Raw genomic sequence first — 20,053 nt, 5'->3', positions numbered from 1 at the left:
AATGGAAAAAAGACATCATTTTACCTTTTAACCTTCCTGTTCACTTCTGTTTCTATTTAATTCCCCTGATGTTTCCAAGCACATTCTAACTGAACTCTCCACTATTTGTCTGCATAGATCTCACTCTGGGGCCCTCTTGTCTGCTGTCTGCCTGTCATTCGTCTATCCTATTCTCCTTTAGCACCTTGGCCAATGCACTAGATTGTTTCTACAACCCCTTTCCACTATATACCAAAAAGAATGTTATCCAATGGAGAGAAAACTGTTGATACTCATAAAGAGAAGACTGCTGTCACACAAACTTAACTCAGAAAATTAATGTACTGAAATAGAAACTCTACAGGCACAAATATATTAACCACAGCATTAGATATCATAATCATTTTTAATCAATCATTTAAATAAAATTACACACAGTAGGGAAACAGAAATCTGTTTGCTTATTTTAATTTTATATACATTTTAAATATATAATCATTGCAGATGTAATTAGTTAAGATAAAGTCATACTAGAGTAAGGTGTGTCCTTAATCTGATATATATTTTACAACAATCCAATAAAATGTTAAGTAGCTATTAAAAATAATTATGAATGTGTTTAACAACAGTGAACATATGTATATAATATTAATAAAAATCTATCATGAAAATGTTTCTCTGATTTTAGTATAGCTATGAAAATATTTTAAGAAGAGAATAGTGATACTAATTGATTCTAGAAGTAGTAGAAAAATGTTTAAATATGTGGTGAATTTTAAAGCTAGCTAATATCTAATCAAGGCTATGGTTTTTCCTGTGGTCATGTATGGATGTGAGAGTTGGACTGTGAAGAAGGCTGATCGCTGAAGAATTGATGCTTTTGAACTGTGGTGCTGGAGAAGACTCTTGAGAGTCCCTTGGACTGCAAGGAGATCCAACCAGTCCATTCTAAAGGAGATCAGTCCTGGGTGTTCATTGGAAGGACTGATGCTAAAGCTGAAACTCCAATACTTTGGCCACCTCATGCAATGAGTTGACTCACTGGAAAAGACTCTGATGCTGGGAAAGGTTGGGGGTGGGAGGAGAAGGGGACGACAGAGAATGAGATGGCTGGATGGCATCATCGACTCGATGGACATGAGTTTGAGTGAACTCCGGGAGTTGGTGATGGACAGGGAGGCCTGGCGTGCTATGATTCGTGGGGTCGTGGAGAGTTGGACACGACTGAGCGACTGAACTGAACTGAATAGAAGAGCATAAATAGCATATGCAATTATCAAACTACTAGAGATAAAAACCAAAACAAAGGAATTTCAGTAAGTAAAACAAAAGGATAGAAATTAAAAGAGAAATCATGGTTAAGAGAAAACATTAAATAAATCAGATGGTAAGAACGCATCCTACATATCCAGAATAACAGTAAACGTGAAAGTGGTTAAATAACTATGTTGAAAGACAGAGTCTCAGGGGAAAAACACAAAATAAATTCTAGACAAGTTGTTTACAACAGACATTCTTTTTTTTATTTCACTGAAGTACAGTTGATTTACAATGCATTAATTTCTGCTGTATAGCACAGTGACTCACTTATACATATATTCTTTTCCATTCCAGTCTATCACAGGATATTGAAGACAATTCCCTGTGCTATACAATACGACCTTGTTGTTTATCCATCCTATATATAATAGTTGACATCTTCTAATCCCAAATTCCAAATTCCTAATCCTTCCTTCTGCCCTCCTTCTCCCCCCTTGGCAATCAAGGTCTCTTCTCTGTGAGTCTGTTTCTGTTTTAAAGATATGTTCATTTGAGTCATATTTTAGATTCCACATATAAGTGATAAATGATACCATATGTTATGTTTACTTCTGACTTACTTCACTTAGGATGATAATCTCTATGTCTATACATGATATTGCAAATGGCATTATTTCATTCTTCTGAATGGCCGAATAGTATCCCATTTTATATGTGTACCACATCTTCTTTATGCATTCATCTGTCAGTGGACATTTAGGTTGTTTCCATGTCTTGACTATTGTAACTAGTACCACTATGAACATAAGGGTGCATGTATCTTTTTGAATTATAGTTTTGTCTGGAAATATGGATAGGAGTGGGATTGCTAGATCATATGGTAATTCTAGTTTTAGTTTTTTGAGGAACCTTCACACTGTTTTCCATAATAGCTGCACTAATTTATAGGCTCACCAATAGTGTAAGAGAGTTCTCTTTTCTCCATACTCTCTCCAACATTTATTATTTAAACACTTTTTAATGATGGCCATTCTGACCAATGTGAGGCGGTACCTCATTGTAGTTTTGATTTGCATTTCTCTAATATTTAGCAATGATGAGCATCTTTTCATGTGCTTATCAGCCATTTGTATGTCTTCTCTGAGAAATGTCTATTTAGGTCTTCTGCTCATTTTTCGGTGGGGTTGTTTGCTTTTTTATCATTGAGTTGTATAAGCTGTTTCTATATTTTAGAAATGAAGACCTTGTTGATTGCATCATTTGGAAATATTTTCTCCCAATCTGTAGGTTGTCTTTTCATTTTGCTTATGGTTTCCTTTGCTATGGAGAAGCTTGTAAGTTTGATTAGGTCCCATATGTTTATTTTTGCTTTATTTCTATCACCTTGGGAGACCGACCTAAGAAAACATTGGGAATGACAGGGAATGTTTTGCCCATGTTCTCTTCTAGGAGTTTTATGGTGTCATGTCTTATGTTTAAGCCATTTTGAGTTTATTTTTGTGTATGGTAAGAGGGTATGTTCTAACTTCACTGATTCACAAATGGCTGTCCAACTTTCCCAGCACCACTTGCTGAAGAGATTATCTCAAAAGGTATTCTTAAAATGAAAAATAATGCTTTAAAATACAAGGATATAAAACGATATCCAAGCTAGATGAAAAGTGGAGTAGATTTCAAGGTGAACATTAAAATGCACAAAAACTTTATATTCCTTTTTATATTGACTAACGATATAATATAACATGGAGATACAATTATCATAAACTTTTTGTGCATGTAACAAAATGGCTTCAAAATATTTAAATGGTAACTACTCACAAAATGAATAAACAATGCTGCTGCTAAGTCGCTTCAGTCGTGTCCGACTCTGTGCAACCCCATAGACGGCAGCCCACCAGGCTGTCCCATCCCTGGGATTCTCCAGGCAAGAACACTGGAGTGGGTTACCATTTCCTTCTCCAGGGGATCTTCCTGACCCCAGGATCAAACCCAGGTCTCCTGCATTGCAGGCAGATTCTTTACCGTCTGAGGTACCATAGGATTAAACAATTTTATAGAAGACAGAGCATACGCCTCCTATTAATTTCTAAAAAACCAAAAGAAAAAAAAGCAAAAGCAAAACAATTAAATCCATGACAATTATGGAATTTAATAGGTTTTTTTTTTGAAGATTTTATCTGTCATTAATTGTCAAACTAGACCATCATGAAGTTATTTCTCAGTTCTTACTAAATCTTCTTCAAGTATAATTATGTATGTCAGCTTTGTAAATTAATTTTCTATATGACTGAATTGAATTTTCCCTCAGATCTCAGATGTTTCCATATCACTTTTGATGCCATTTTCATTCATCTGACTCTAATCTTTGTTGGTGCTAGAATCTGTTTGTAGGAGAGACCTCAGAATAACAGCAGTCGGTTTGATAGGAGTGGTCACAAGCACACTGTTGCTCTTGGACGTTTTATACCAAATCAATAAACATAAACTTTTCTGCAAATGCCATTGCTCATACATTATATCCAGGATTTTTATTAATCTTATTTAGAGGAATTTAATAGTTATATATTCCAATGACACAAAGAGAAGAGCAAATCGAAACACAATTCTGGAACCTTTTGAAAAGCAAATGAACAAGTGGTTACCTGTGTAATAGAATTGAGAAAGCTGAATCCTATGCAAGCAATAGAGAACACCAAGGAATAACTTGATTTTTACCACAGATTCTCCAAAATGCTTCAAAATATATTGTTCCAGCTATTTCTGACATAGAGTGATGAAGTAGCTAAGACAAGAAGATAAAATCAACATCTGGTGAGGGAGAAAAAAAATCTCCCTTCTCATTTCATGCAGCCAAGTAAGCTCCCTTTCCTATACAGAAGATAGGAGTTTATTCTTTGGAGAGGGAAAAAAATGGTTCTGTAGACTGCAGGATACTATGCACAGTTAAGAGAAGGACACCACACTAAAAGTGTATGTTGTGAAAGTCTGCACGCTGAATGTTAAGACTTCTTTCTTCCTCTCTTGGCTCTCAGAATATGGCAACCAGGATTATACACCACTACCACCCCTCCATCCACACCCAGCAGGGAAGTGGAAGAGTATTTTTCTAGGAACTCTGACCACTAAGAAAAAATATACTCAATACAACGACACTGTGGAGTTTCTGTACAGAAAGGTCTAGTCAGAAGCTATACTCAACAAGTCTCAGCTATCTGCAAAGAAATATGCTGATGAGCATTTTAGTGCTCGACTGTTATGCCCTAGACATTAGAAGACCTCTAAATCTCTCTCTCTCTCTCTCTCACACACACACACACACACACAAGGGGGTGGGGGGAAAGCCAAGCAAAAGTTGGAATGGATAGATTATACAAGGGAAAGAAAGCTTAAAGAAAAACTGTTGTTATTTTCCTCATAAGAAAGTGAGATGTTGCTTCTAGGAAAGAAGAGAAGGATGCTACAGAAGACATATTTCAAGAATTAAAAAGAGCTCTTGGAAACAAAAGTTAAATGATAGCTGGACACTCCAAGAGGTCTAACACCCCAATAAGAGAGTTCCAGAAAGAGAGAAGACAAAATGGAGAGGAAGAAATCATCAAAACCATTATCCAAAAATACTTCCCACAGCTGAAAGACCTGAGTTTCCAGATTGAAAGGATCCACCAAGAGATAAAAATAGATCCTCTTCATGTCACATCATCAGGAAATTTCAGAACACTGAGTAAAGAGAGGATCCTCAAAGATTTCAGAGAGAGAGAAAAAAATAGGTTCTCATAAAATATCAGAATGACATCAGACTTCTCAGCGGCATCACTGGAAATTAGAAGATAAGGAGGCATTTTATTTTAAAACTCTGAAGAAAAAATGATCTCCAACCAACATCTGTATAGCCAGCTAATTTATTATTGTAAAAATAATTTCTGAAAAGTTACCTTCTATGAACTCTTCTCTCTAAGGAAGTCATTAAGAGAGGTGCTGTACCATAATGAGGTAGTAAACCAAGAGGACAGGAAGACATGGGATCCAGAAAACCCGGAGCCAAAGCAAGAGAGGAGAAAGGAATTCTCAGGAGGCCAGTCAAGTAAGATACTGAGATGACAATAGGAATAGCTTAGAGCCCAGCTCGGTAAGGCAAGAACTGTTCTGAAGGCTACCACAGTGATCTCTTCCAGAAGATGACACTGAATGAACACTTGACAAACATGAATATACTGAGAGGAATTTTGGGTTGATTTAGGGATAAGAACATAGAAAATGAAGCAAATATAGAAAGATAATTAATAGCTCCAAGGCAAATTAAAAAGTTTTCTAGAAGGGAAAGTTAAACTGAGTAATCAACTGTGAATAACATTTCCTTGGTTCTCAACACTGGACAGACATTAGAACCATCTGCTGATTGCAGCCATGAAATTAAAAGATGCTTACTCCTTGGAAGGAAAGTTATGACCAACCTAGATAGCATATTAAAAAGCAGAGACGTTACTTTGCCAACAAAGGTCCTTCTAGTCAAGGCTATTGTTTTTCCCGTGGTCATGTATGGATGTGAGAGTTGGACTGTGAAGAAAGCTGATCGCCGAAGAATTGATGCTTTTGAACTGTGGTGTTGGAGAAGACTCTTGAGAGTCCCTTGGACTGCAAGGAGATCCAACCAGTCCATTCTAAAGGAGATCAGTCCTGGGTGTTCATTGGAAGGACTGATGCTAAAGCTGAAACTCCAATACTTTGGCCACCTCATGCGACAAGTTGACTCACTGGAAAAGACTCTGATGCTGGGAAAGGTTGGGGGCGGGAGGAGAAGGGGACGACAGAGAATGAGATGGCTGGATGGCATCACCGACTCTGTGGACATGAGTTTGAGTGAACTCCGGGGGTTGGTGATGGACAGGGAGGCCTGGCGTGCTGTGATTCATGGGGTCGCGGAGAGTCAGACACGACTGAGCGACTCAACTGAACTGAATAAGGATCTAACCCTTTCTAACATACCTAATATGTTACTTTCTAACATGTCAGTGTCACAGCCATCTTAAGTTGCCCTAGTTTCCTACCAGGTTAGCTCACACTTCTACTTCTTGACATGCTGATGCCTCTACCTGTAGTTCTTTCCCTCACTCTCTGATCTGGCTAAAAGTATCATCCTATAAAACTTCGATCAAACATCACCTGGTTCAACCTTCTTGCTCTCCCAGGCAAAATTAGGTACTCCATTGACTTCCATGTTCCTTGTTTATATCTTTTTATTTGGACTGCACTGCATGGCTTGCATGGAGAAGGCAATGGCAACCCACTCCAGTACTCTTGCCTGGAAAATCCCATGGACAGAGGAGCCTGGTAGGCTGCAGTCCATGGGGTCGCTAGGAGACTGAGTGACTTCACTTTCACTTTTCACTTTCATGCATTGGAGAAGGAAATGGCAACCCACTCCAGTATTCTTGCCTGGAGAGTCCCAGGGACAGGGGAGCCTGGTGGGCTGCCATCTATGGGGTCGCACAGAGTCGGACACGACTGAAGCGACTTAGCAGCAGCAGCAGTAAGGATCATGAGATTTAAGAGAAGAGTAAGTAAAGAGTGACTTACATTTTTCACTCTATATATTGCTGCGTTTGAATTTTACCAGTGAAAATATATTCATGTAACTGTGTGATTAAAATGTAAATATTGGGACTTCCATGGTAGTCCAGTGGTTAGGACTCCACGCTTCCACTTCAAGGAGCACAGGTTCAATCCCTGGTTGGGAACTAGGATCCCACAGGCTATGCACGATGTGGCCAAGAAAAACAATTTAATAAAAATTTTTTTTTAGAATATAAAGATCACACATGCATGTGGAAATATCCTGAAAAGAAGAAAAAAATTTTAATGTAAACAATTGTACATTTTGATTTAAGGTGGTATGATCCTGAGCATTTAAAAAAACATTCTAAGGTTTTTACATGGAGCTGGGTTGTATGGCTGCTCCAACTCAATGAGACAGTTTAAAAATTACCAAACATGACAAGAAGATTTTGGAAACAAAAGTCTGAAGTGATTAACAAGCTAATCTCCCATTTCAAAATGTGTCACTGTTTCACTACTTAGAAAAAAGATAAATATGTCCTTGGAATATTTCAAATTTCAATTTAACTATTTCCTCACTCACAAATTTTGACAATCCAATGAAACACTTGGCGTGATGTAAAAATGCTGCTGGGTCCAAGCAAGCCTTCCTAGAGTAGATAAGAGGGATTCTTTTTGTTAACCAAACAAGCAACTTCCATTCCGTTCAGTCGCTCAGTCGTGTCCGACTCTTTGCGACCCCGTGGACTGTGGCCAACCAGGCTTCTCCGTCCATGGGATTCTCCAGGCAAGAATACTGGAGTGGGTTACCATCTCCTTCTCCAGGGGATCTTCCTGACCCAGGCATCGAACCCGGGTCTCCCGCATTGGAGGCAGACGCTTTAACCTCTGAGCCACCAGGGAAGCCCAGTTATTACATGATTAAAGACAATATGCAATTGGTCCCAAACTGTTTCCCATTTCTCCTGATGGTAAACAAATCCTGTGACAAACAGAGAAATTTTAGAAGTCAAATAACTGAGTGTGATATAAAATGTTTCACCTTTGAGGTAACATTAAAGAGTAATAGTTTGATAGAATCAAATCCTGACTTTACTAGCCTCAAAAATCCAACCTTCATATACTAATTCAAGTATCTAAGATATAATTTCTGTCCTGTGGTCCTAAAAATAAGTAATTAAATATGAAACTTTTTGGCATAGCTTTGTAATAGAGACATCTCTGTTTTTATCTTGTTTGCAACTTGGTGATATTATTTCACTTAATTTTTCGATTTCCTTTAGAGGTAGGATAATCAAGCCATGATTTACTTTAATGAAATTCAGAGAACAGAATTTCCACATAAAACACTGCCAACATACCTCTACACACTTAAACTTAAGGATCCTTGTTGCTCACCAAAAATATTACTTGGTTACTCCATGATAACAAATTGGACAGCAAAAGCACTTAGAGCTTTTACATTAATCCTTTGCACTTTGCAGACTCCAGGGGCCCCTTTAAAGTACTGTAGGACTGCTATATATAAAATATGAAATTAACAAGAACCTACTATACAGCACAGGGAACTCTACTCCACACTCTGAAATGACCAATTATGGGAAAAGAATATTAAAAGGGTGAATTATGTGTATATATATAGCTGATTTACTTTGCTTCATGACAGAAAATAACCTGACTGTAAATCAACTATATTCCAATAAAAAATAATTTAAAAAAATAAAGTACTGTGTGAAGGTGGTGCAGAAGACAATGAGTTGTGAGGTTACTTCCCTGCAGCCCTCCTCCTGTCACTTAAATCACCTTTCCTCTCCTTAAGGCTTATCCACTCCCATGTTCCAAGATAAATCCTGACCTTAATCTTCAGAAATTTAAGTCTATTGCAATGACTTAGGATCAAGTCACTCTACACTTCTGGCTTTGTTTGACAGGGTGCCTAATTATAATTGGTAGGTTTTCAACCATTTTCACAAGGTAAGGTTTCTCTCAGTATCCTTGTTCTAGCAGCTAAGTACATGACTTGTTCTCTAGTTCCAGAATCCCTGAGAATCTAGAGGCTAAAAACAAGACAGATCTTAGTATGGATCTCAGCTCCAGCACTGGAGAGCTCTCTTACTTTGGGCAAGTTTCTTCGTTTCTCCAAACCTCAGTTTAAAATGGCAGGATAACAATACTAAGCACACAGAAAATGTAGCACAGCGTATGCCACAAAGTAGACGCTGGATAACTGTTAATCCCCACCACACACATCTTTTCTGCTGATTTTTCTTTGATAACTGAGCAGTTTATCAGAATCTCTGGAACTGGGAATTTGTCTTGCTGCTCTTTCAAATCTATATGCCAGGCTTAGGGCTAAGCCTCTGAAATTTGTCTGCCTACTCAAAGTTGCAACTTTGCTCAACATTGACCTCTGTGGGACCTGTGCTTCTTGAGACACATGACTGATTTTCTTCTCTTCTGATGCTCTTTCAGAATACTGTGCTCCATCCTGGCTCAACAGCTCTGTACCACGGGAACTGAGATTTGTACCCCAGTGCCTGCCCTGAACATCGGGTAATTCAACTGAGAAGTGTCTCCAAAATCCTGCTGAGATGACTCCTGGGTCTACCCATGGAATGCTTTCTGAAACTCATATCACAAGTGTTCCTCACTTTCAAAGCAGAAAGAAAAAATGAAAAGTAGTGGATTGACTTTGCCCCAGGTCCCTTCCCTGACTTTGAGAGAGCTATTTGGATGAGATAGAAGTCTACTATCAAGCTGTTGAAAGACAGCCACTAAATTATTGCCTGATTCCTATTATATACCAGCATTATGCTAAAAATTCTATATTCCTTATTGCAAATGCTCACAACAGTGTAAGGTAGCACTGCCCCCCACCCCTTACCAGATGGAAAAATTTTAGATTAAACAATGTTCTCAAGTTGACAAACCAGCAAGGAACAGAGCTGGAATGTAAACCCTGTTTGTTTTACTTCAAGATATCTATAAGGGCTCTTCAAACATGGTAGATTCCTTTCTCACTCTATCACATTTCCCGTAACTATACCATTACCTGTAAATTAACAGACTACTTCAAAATGTTTTTTTTTTAATGTTCAAGTTCCCAACGTAATTTACTCCTTGATCAACAAAAACCAGCCCACGAATCTGTATACCTATTCCTTTTGTCTAAATGATAGTAACAGCTAGCACTTATCGTTTATGTTTGCCACCATTCAATGTATGTGTATTAACTCATTTAGGCCTATGAACTAGGTAATGTTAATATCCCTATTTTATAGTTGAAGAAAGCAAGCACAGAGAAGTTAAGTAAATGGCCCCAGATCATACTGGTAGAGCTATGATGAGAATCTAGGCAGTCTGGCTGCAGAGCCCAAGCTCTTAGCATCATGTTTTACTGCCTCTCAACAATCAGAATAATTGTGTAAATTCTCCACTTAACTTTGCATGTATAAATAACTTAAGGATCTAATAAATTCCTTTGATATCTGAAGCTACCAAAACCATTTACTGAAAAACAAGGAGTAACATGTTGCTTGTGCATCATACTCTGATTACTCATCACACTTTAGTGTCTGGCTCTTTTTCACCTTAAAGATAGAAGACATAAAATTCTTCAAGTTACTGTAGAGGTCACAATTGTCTGAAAAGGGAATATTTCAGGATAAAGTTAGAATCTTTTTCCAAGAAAATAATCTCTCCTCCCATAACAATAAATACTGTTTTACTCCATTTGGGTAGCTTTCTTTAGATTCTGGCAGGAATGTAGTATACCAAAATCAAGGTTTATCACCTAAAGCCTGTAGTAAAGTTATTTTTAAAAATTTATATACTACATGTTCAACAGTCCCATACATTATAACTTTCTGGTGAGAATAACAGTAATCAATAAAGCATTTAATTTCTAAAAAATCAGGCTTGTTTTGCTTTTCTATTGAATGAGTCAGTGTCTGGCACAAGTAAAGTAAAATGAAGAAAATTAGCTTATAAATCACAGTAATCTCCCAGATAATCACTACTCATTTAGTGAAGGGACAATGTGCTCACTACATGAGGCATTCTTATAAAAGACACCAAGCTGCAATTAACGATCTATAGATCTCATTTGCTCTGAATTAGTAAGTGCTCTGATTCTAATAAATTCTTGATACCTAAGGACCTTATTCTGATTATTTTTACCTCATGTTTCTTGCCCACAGAGAAAGGAAAAGGAAAATGATTTCTCCTTAAATACCAGCTGAGTGCATTCTTTTTCCTCTATTTCTCATGTATCTAACTCAGAAATGTATTCCAACCAAAATACTGTCAGAATACACTTAATTTTTTAAAAAGATTACAATATTATTTCTTCCAAGTCTTGTAAATAAAACATTTAGCTACTTCGGGAATACCATGATAATGTTCAAAATATACTTAGCTAATGAAAAAAAGTGCTGGAGAAGACTCTTGAGAGTCCCTTGGACAACAAGGAGATCAAACCAATTATAAAGGAAATCAACTCTGAATATTCATTGGAAGGACTGATGCTGAAGCTCCAATACTTTGGCCACCTGATGGGAAGAGCCAACTCATTGGAAAAGACCTTGATGCTGGGAAAGATCAAAGGCAAAAGGAGAAGAGGGTGGCTGAGGATGAGATGATTAGACAGTATCACCAACTCAGTGGGTATGAATTTGAGCTGGGAGATCGTAAAGGACAGAGAAGCTTGGCATGCTGCAGTCTATGGGGTCGCAAAGAGTTGGACATGACTTAGTGACTGAAAAACAATGGAAAAAATCCTAAAGTACCTTCTAAATTACATGGGAAAAAAATAAATTGATTTAGATTTTAAAATATTTAAATTAAGCTATGAAACATATATTCTAATATTTGAAGCAAAATGATTACCTATATGCTAAATGTTATACATAAACCAGAATTTGATTCCCCGAAAGATACCATTGCCTGGGTAGAACATATAATATAATACTAATAGCTTCATCATTTCTTTTCTTATAACAAAAGAAATATAATTTCACATTCCTGGCAGGCATTAAGGATTAATAAATGCAAAGAGGAAAAATCACCAAAGACTCAGGTGCACCTTCTGTGAGATAAAGAAAAATGAATCTAAAACAAATTTCAGAATCCACTCATTAAATGAAATCTGAAGAAATTCTAACCCACTGTTAATGGGTTTTGTTTCAGTCAAGGGCCCAGAGACGAGGCACTCAGAATAACGCAAATCAAGTTTAACAGGTAAATTTAAAAAAAAAAGACTTTAATGTTTATAAAGATTGGGCAGGATGGAGTTCCCATCCCAAGAGTATCCCTCCTTATCTTAAGCACGGCTGAGAGAATCTTATGGCTGAACTAAGGCATAGGTCACTTAGTTATATAAAGTGTTAAAGGGAGTGTCTTTGAGCAAAGAACAAAACAAGGACATTCTAGGAACAAATGGACTCTCATCTCAAGTAAGCCGGCAGAGCAGAGGTGTCACTTTGAGAGGTGCCCCAAAGACTCAGCTCTTGAGGAAGTCTCTAGGTATGTAGATGACGCTAATCTGTGCTCAGTGATGAGGGCCTCTAATCTACCAGGTTCTGGCACACAGCTGTGGAAACTGGGGAAAGAGAAATCAGAACACAGGAAGGTAACTCAGTTGCAGTCTGATAAGTATCTTTCGAATCCAAGAAGAGAGAAGGGCCATGATCAGACATCTGAGCTGTGCTAAAGGGCAGAAATCCCATTCATGCCACATCAAGAAAACAGATGAGAAGATCAGACCTCAAATGTCAGAAGGCTGGTATGGAAAAATCCTTCCTCCAGGACCTGTGACATTCAGAATTCTTTGTAGAATTCTGAAGACAGTGGATCACTGATGGCACTTCTGTTACCATAACCTCCCAGTTGCATTAGAAATGCATCTGCCAAGCAAATCAAAAGAATGTATTTTTCTATGATTTTGGTGAGAAGTGAACTCACATTACAGTAAAAGTAATTAAAGGTTTCTGGCTATTTCAATCTCAGACAAAAAAGGTATTGCTTCCCTGCCTTCTCAAGCAAAACATTAGTGATAACTGTTTAATCTTCATGATGAGATGTCGTCATACTGAATATCAGCTTGGGTAAAAAGCTATAAAACACAAGGCAGTTTTCTCTTCGCGGATCTCTCTTCTCCATCTAACGTGAAAAATAAATGGTCACCTTTTGCTGCTGCTATTTTTTCCTGTCTCTATCTTCCTTCCATTCACCTTCCAATTTAGACTTTTCATTTGCTGTCTTCAGAGGAAGACACATAAAGAAACTTGTTAAGAATTATATACTTAAATACATTATCTGAATGTCATACGTTACATGTTTATGGTACTTTTTTGCATCTGTTTTCACTGTTTCCTCATTTAAGGATTTTAAAATTTCTCACCACCAGCACCATGCTCTATAAAGATTTTGATGTAACATACAAGAATCCATACAGCGAAGTAAGACAAGAAATAAAATTGAGAAAGAAAAGAAACACAGTAATGAGATCAGGTAAAATATAAATTAGAATTGATAGATAAATTCCAGGGAGCAATTCAGGATGCTTATCAGTCACCCGTGGGAAACTTCACTATAGTGTAGAGCACAGAGAAGGCAATTTGTACTTGAACTCACTGGAGGCTAAAGAAAAAGAGAAATCTGGAGACTGCCTTCAGCCCGCACGCCAGCCGGCTCCGTTATGGCGGCCCGCAGCCCCAGCGTGGTGATTAGCAATGATGAACCAGGTTATGACCTAGATTTATTTTGTATACCCAATCATTATGCTGAGGATTTGGAGAGGGTGTTTATTCCTCATGGACTAATTATGGACAGGACCGAACGACTGGCTCGAGATGTGATGAAGGAGATGGGTGGCCATCACATCGTGGCCCTCTGTGTGCTCAAAGGGGGCTATAAGTTCTTTGCCGACCTGTTGGATTACATCAAAGCACTGAACAGAAATAGTGACAGATCCATTCCTATGACTGTAGATTTTATCAGACTGAAGAGCTATTGTAACGACCAGTCAACAGGCGACATAAAAGTAATTGGTGGAGATGATCTCTCAACTTTAACTGGAAAGAATGTTTTGATTGTTGAAGATATAATTGACACTGGGAAGACAATGCTGACTTTGCTTTCCTTGGTCAAGAAGCATAAACCAAAGATGGTCAAGGTTGCAAGCTTGCTGGTGAAAAGGACCCCTCGAAGTGTTGGCTATAGACCAGACTTTGTTGGATTTGAAATTCCAGACAAGTTTGTTGTGGGATATGCCCTTGACTATAATGAATACTTCAGGGACTTGAATCACGTGTGTGTCATTAGCGAAACTGGAAAAGCAAAATACAAAGCCTAAGATGAGAGTTCGGAGAAGGCAATGGCAAGCCACTCCAGTACTCTTGCCTAGAAAATCCCATGGATGGAGGAGCCTGGTAGGCTGCAGTCCGTGGGGTCGCTGAGGGTCGGACACGACTGAGCGACTTCACTTTCACTTTTCACTTTCACACATTGGAGAAGGAAATGGCAACCCACTCCAGTGTTCTTGCCTGGAGAATCCCAGGGACGGGGGAGCCTGGTGGGCTTCCGTCTATGGGGTCACACAGAGTCGGACACGACTGAAGTGACTTAGCAGCAGCAGCAGCAGCAAGATGAGAGTTCGAGTTGAGTTTGGAAATACCTGGCATCCCATTGAAATCACCAGTGACATGATCCAGTGTTCTCGTTCTGTGGCCAGCTGCCTAGTAGAGCTTATTGCATGTATCTCCTAAGAATTTGATCTGTTTTGTATTTTAGAAATGTCAGTTGCTGCATTCCCGAACTCTTCATTTGCACTATGAGCCTAAAGACTATCAGTTCCATTTGGGTAGATTGTTGTTTGACTTGTGAATGAAATATCTCTTAAACCACACCACTATTGACTGAAAATATGGAAATTGTATCTGTAAGAAACATTTAAAGAGAAGAATATATTAGTTTTTTAATTGGTATTTTAATTTTTATATATTCAGGAAAGAACAGAAGTGATTGAATATTGTTAACTATACCACCGTGTGTTTAGAAAAGTAACAAGCAGTCAGTTTCGTATCCATGACAGCACTTAGAGGTATTGTTATGTCAGAGAAACCGTATGTCCTGGAACTTTTTTAGTAGGTTTCAGTAGTATTAACTATATTTTCTTGCTTGTTCAGATTATTTCTGGTGAATCTTTGTCAACAGTTCCTTTTCAATACAGGTCAGTAAGTTCCAAAAACCTACCACTTTTTGAATTCTTCAAGTAAAAATCCTTCAAATAAAGGCTGTCTCTTTAAAGGAAAAAAAGAAAAAGGGAAATCTGGTCTTTTACCTGATTTATAATGCCCAGAATATTTACCTATTGCCCTCTAATTTGGGGTCACTGAGAACAGCAGAAATCTGACCTCTGTTCTGTATTATAATCATAGGCTATCTGAGCTGAAAAGGACTGAAGATCATCTAACCCAAAGAATACTAGAGGGAGGGATCAAGTGAGTTTTCAGTCCGACAAAGAATAGAAGAACCAGTTGTAGAACCCTGACATCTGGAGTTCAGTGAATTTTTCAATCAGCAACTTTACCACCTCTCTCTATTGTAGAGCAGGATACCAAGAATCTAAGATTCTTCTGCTTGGGCCTCTTTAAATTGAAACAGGGCTTCCCTGGTAGCTCAGATGGTAAAGCATCTGCCTGCAATGCAGGAGACTTGGGTTCAATCCCTGGGTTGGGAAGATCCCCTGGAGTATAGGGGATTGCCCTAGGTTCATGCTTACAATTAAGAGAAAGTGTAAAGTGAGGAGGTGAGCATCATATGTATATTTACTAGAGCCTTCTTAGAATCAAAAGGGAGACAAAAGAGTTCCCAAGTCAGGTAAATACAAACTATCTTCATATATCAGTTCCTACTCTATTTAGTAGTGCAGCTATCTCTCTCCAGCTACTCCAATGAATTCATTTTTCTGGTTAGAAGGAATTATCAGAGATTGGTGAGACAAAAATTCCTAGAACACACATGGAGCTAGGAATCACTAGTATTTCCAACAACCAAAGTAAACAGAGTTCAGAGAATAAAAAGATCACTCAGAGAAATCAGAAGGACTATTTCTTAAAAGTCAGACTAAATCAGCTTCTTTTGTTGCTTTTTTGTATTTTTTAATTAATTTATTTTTTAATTGAAGGGTAATTGCTTTATGGAACTTTGTTGTTTTCTGTCAAACATCAACATGAATCAGCCATAGGTATCACTAAATCGTGTCTGACTCTTTGAGACACCATAGACTGTAGCCCACTAGGCTCCTCTGTCCATGGGATTTCTCAGGCAAGAATACTGGAGTGGGTTGCCATTTCCTCCTCCTGGGGATCTTCTTGACCCAGGGACTGAACCTACATCTCCAGCTTGGCAGGTGGATTCTTTACCACTGATCTACCAGAGAATCCCAACTGGCATCTATATCTGCCTTTTTAAAAGTTTAAAAACAAGCTCTGGAATGGTAAAACTGATCCACGAGTGAGCTAACTGTGGAACAAAGCCCGACACTATCTAAACGAATACAACTAACTCCAACATTTAGTGTAAACTTCACACTGTCCAGCAGCCAATAAAAAACTACTAGGCCTATGAAGAAGCAGGAAAACTTGACATATAACCATCAAAAAAATCAGTTGATATATAGAAATCAAGATACGACAGAGAAGAAGGAATTAACAATTATATTAAAATCACAATGGAAAATATAACTGAGATGTTTCATTTTTCTAAGAAAAACATGAACATAATGAGGAAAGAACAGAAAATATAAAGGCAAATGAAATGTTTAGGAATGAACAACATAATATGTGAAATTCACTGAACACAGCAGATTGGATATTACAGAAAAAAAATATGAAACTTGAAGACATTAGCAATATAAACTAACCAAACTGAAGCACAAGCAGAAAAAATCTGGAAAAAAATGAATAGAAACTCAACAACCTATGGAACAATATTAAGTGGTCTAATGTACTTATTGGAATCACAGAAAGAGGACAGAAGGAAGAATAGAAAAATTATTTGAAAAAATAATGGCTGAAGAATTTCCAAATTACGTAAACTATAAGCCCCCAGAACCAAGAATATAAATGAATCCCAAGAAGAATAAACAAAAAGAAAACCAGAGAGAGTCATATCATAATCAAATTGTTAAAAAGAAAAAATATTAAATGCAGCCAGAGGAAGGTGGAGAAAAGGTGCTTTATGTACAGAGGAACAAGACTAAGAATCATTGCAGCGTTCTTGTTAGAAACCATTAATGCCTAAAGACAATGAAATGACATCTTTAAACTAGTCAAAGAAAAAACTGTCAACTTAAGAATTGTAATCCCAGTGAAAATATCTTTCAAAAATGAAAATGAAGGAAACTTGTTTCAGCTCCAATATATAAAGAACTTAGAAGATGTCATACCTGTCCTTAAAACAAAAATACACTGAACAAACTGAAAAATCAAGATTTTCCTTGGAGCCATCAGAGAATTGAGGTCACAGGGCAAAGATCACCTTGAAATCTGGAGAGACAGATGCATCCAGAGAGGCATAGCCAAGATTCCCTGACCTGGAGCAGAAGCTGTGGGAGCAGAAGCTACTAGGATCACTGAATGGGAGGGTTGACCAGTTGCTGGAGACTGAGCATGCACAAGTGTGAGAGTAAGAAATTTCTGAGGGTCACTTCTTGGCGGGGGGGGGGGCGCCCACCTTCTCACAGGCTTTACCTCCAGGAAACTGACCAGGTTCTCACAGTGAAGATCTAAGAAATACTCATGACTCTGGCAAGGGAAAGGGAAGAGGAATCACTAAGAAACATGCCTTCTCCATGATGAAGGTCCACTATCCAAAGGAAAAGACTTTTCCAGAGCTTTATTACAACTGGAGGAAGGGAATTTCTCCCACTCCAGCCACTTATCTAGCATTCCTGTCTCACTGAAGACAAAATTTTTTATAAAAGCTATACCTCTTGGATTAAGAATCTGCCTGCTGGGCAGGGGACATGGGTTCGATCCCTGGTCCAGGAAGATCCCACGTGCTGTGGAGCACCTAAGCCCATGCACCACAACCACTGAGCCTGTGTTTTAGAGCCCGGGAGCCGCAACTGCTGAGCCCATATGCTGAAACTACTGAAGCCTGCTCATAGAGGACATGCTCCACAACAAGAGAAGCCACCACAATGAGAAGAGTAGTCCCTGCTCGCCACAACTGGACAAAGTCCATACACAGCAACAAAGACCCAGTGCAGCCATAAATAAACAAATAAATACAGAATTTTATAAAAGCTGTACCATTGGATAGATAAATGTGGAATACCTATGCAGAGGAATACTACTCAGCAATACAAAGGAATAAATTACTGACAAATGCAACAACAAAACATACATCTTAAAAACTTTATGCTGTGCAAAAGAATCTCAATACAAAAAAGAATATACTGAATTTCATTTATCTGAAATTCATTTGTTTTAAAAGGCAAATCTAACTTATAGTGATAGAAAGCAGATTAAGTGGTTGTTTCTGGGCACAGATAGATACAGAATCGACTAGGAAAAGCTCAAGAAAACATTCTTGAGTTAGGCAATGTTCTAAATCTCTTGTAGTGGTGGATACATGGGTGTATATATTTGTCAAAACTCATCAAAAATGAACACCTAAAATAGGTGTATTTGGGTGCCAAATCTTTTTTTAAAACTTTGAAATTTTTCTAGTCTACATGGTAAGCATATTTCATCTTGCTCCTTCTTGAGCAGAACTAAGAATATCCCCTTCACCAATACTCACCAGACTGATCCCCAGACTTGAAACCAGCAACTCTATCATCCCATATTCTTCTCTTCTGAAAAGGAAAACAATAGGAATTACACTAATCTTTTGTCATTCCTTGCATTTACTGGTCCTTAAATTATTTTTCTATTTACCACCATAAATTAGTATTTATTGAAGATTCATAGAATGCTTTCCAACTCCTCTTTTTCTCATGTCACATGAATATACTTAGTACTTGCCATAATGTTATTTTAAATCAGTTAATAAAGTATTTAAATAAAGAAATTATTACAATTTATTTTTAAAAACTGATCTTTAATTACATATAAAAAAGGCAGCTGAGACACTGTTCTTTGTCATATCTTAAAAATGCATTGTTTTACCTCCAAGTTCAACCTCACGGTCCTTGTGAAATAACCTGGCCCTCATCTTCCAAACCTCTACCACCAAAACTTGCTCAATAACACCTTCTTTCCTGTCTCTAATTAAAAAGAAAACAAACCCTTGCTCATAAAGCCTTCTTCTTCCCCTATGAAATCCAAAACTCTTTCCTAATGTATTCCCTGATGAATTAGGACAGTGACACAAAATGTCCCTTAGCTAAAGAAGCAATTTTCTCCAGTTGTCACTACATTTATCACTGTTCTCTTTTGTTCACTGACGAGTTGTTTAGATGAATACATGTCATATTGGGGTCCAGGAGCATCTGATGCTTTTCTACTACTCAGTTTGCACATGTAACTTCTTAATGAAGATGGTGATAAACAAAATCAACACAGTCATCCTATATCCTAAATGTAGCCACATGCTATGTGCTCTTGAGTCAATCTTGGCTTGCCATTAGCTAAATAGAGATATTAATTTATAAATGCTGATAATCAGCCTTACTACAGAACTGTGTGCAGTATCTCTACAGAACACAATATACATCTAGAGCCTAAGAAAAGAAATTAAAGTAACCATTTATTCAGTCTGCCAAGGGACTATGGAACCTTATAATTATCTGGCTTTAGATAGAAGAGATAGATTGCAATTGGATACACACGAGGGCACAGGTTTATGCCTCAGATGACAGACGGCAGAGAAAAAGCTCCAGAGTGCAAGCTTTCTACCAGACCTTTTTAATTTATTTTCCTCAAACGCATCAAATTTTAATGCTGTCTCTCTGACCCAGTATGTTAGCTTTTGTATGAACTTATGATTAACTAGTTCCAAAGTAGCAGGAGCTAAATTTTCTTCCATTTAAAACTAAATTTTACTCATAGAAGTTATAACCCCTAAATACTAGGTGAAAGAGACCAAATGAGGAATGAAAGTATTTTAAAAAGACAAATGAGAACAGAAAATTTAGTCTTGCACTATAATTACCAGAGCATCTGGAATTCTATAAGCCAAATCTAGTCAGGTCCAACCCTGGGCAATTCAACCTAAAGACCAGGGTTCAAGAATTAGCCATATCAACTAC

General features: G+C 37.7%; 1 protein-coding gene across 1 annotated transcript; it reads left to right on the top strand.

Moving 5' to 3' along the window:
* Positions 1–13,459: 13,459 nt before the first annotated feature.
* Positions 13,460–14,152, top strand: LOC129535054 (hypoxanthine-guanine phosphoribosyltransferase). Its single transcript, XM_055393631.2, has one exon. The coding sequence runs from the start codon at positions 13,490–13,492 to the stop codon at positions 14,144–14,146; it is 657 nt and encodes a 218-aa protein (XP_055249606.1). The 5' UTR covers positions 13,460–13,489; the 3' UTR covers positions 14,147–14,152.
* Positions 14,153–20,053: the final 5,901 nt, after the last annotated feature.

Source organism: Moschus berezovskii, chromosome Y (assembly GCF_049115385.1).
Source record: "Moschus berezovskii isolate FMDL1 chromosome Y, NW_MosBer_1.0, whole genome shotgun sequence".
Classification (NCBI taxonomy): domain Eukaryota; kingdom Metazoa; phylum Chordata; class Mammalia; order Artiodactyla; family Moschidae; genus Moschus; species Moschus berezovskii.
The sequence above is the reverse complement of the archived record's forward strand: the minus strand, read 5'-3'. Positions and strand labels throughout refer to the sequence as shown.

Coding starts and splice junctions, on each gene's coding strand:
- LOC129535054 (XM_055393631.2), top strand. CDS start 13,490: ATGGCGGCCCGCAGCCCCAGCGTGGTGATTAGCAATGATGAACCAGGT.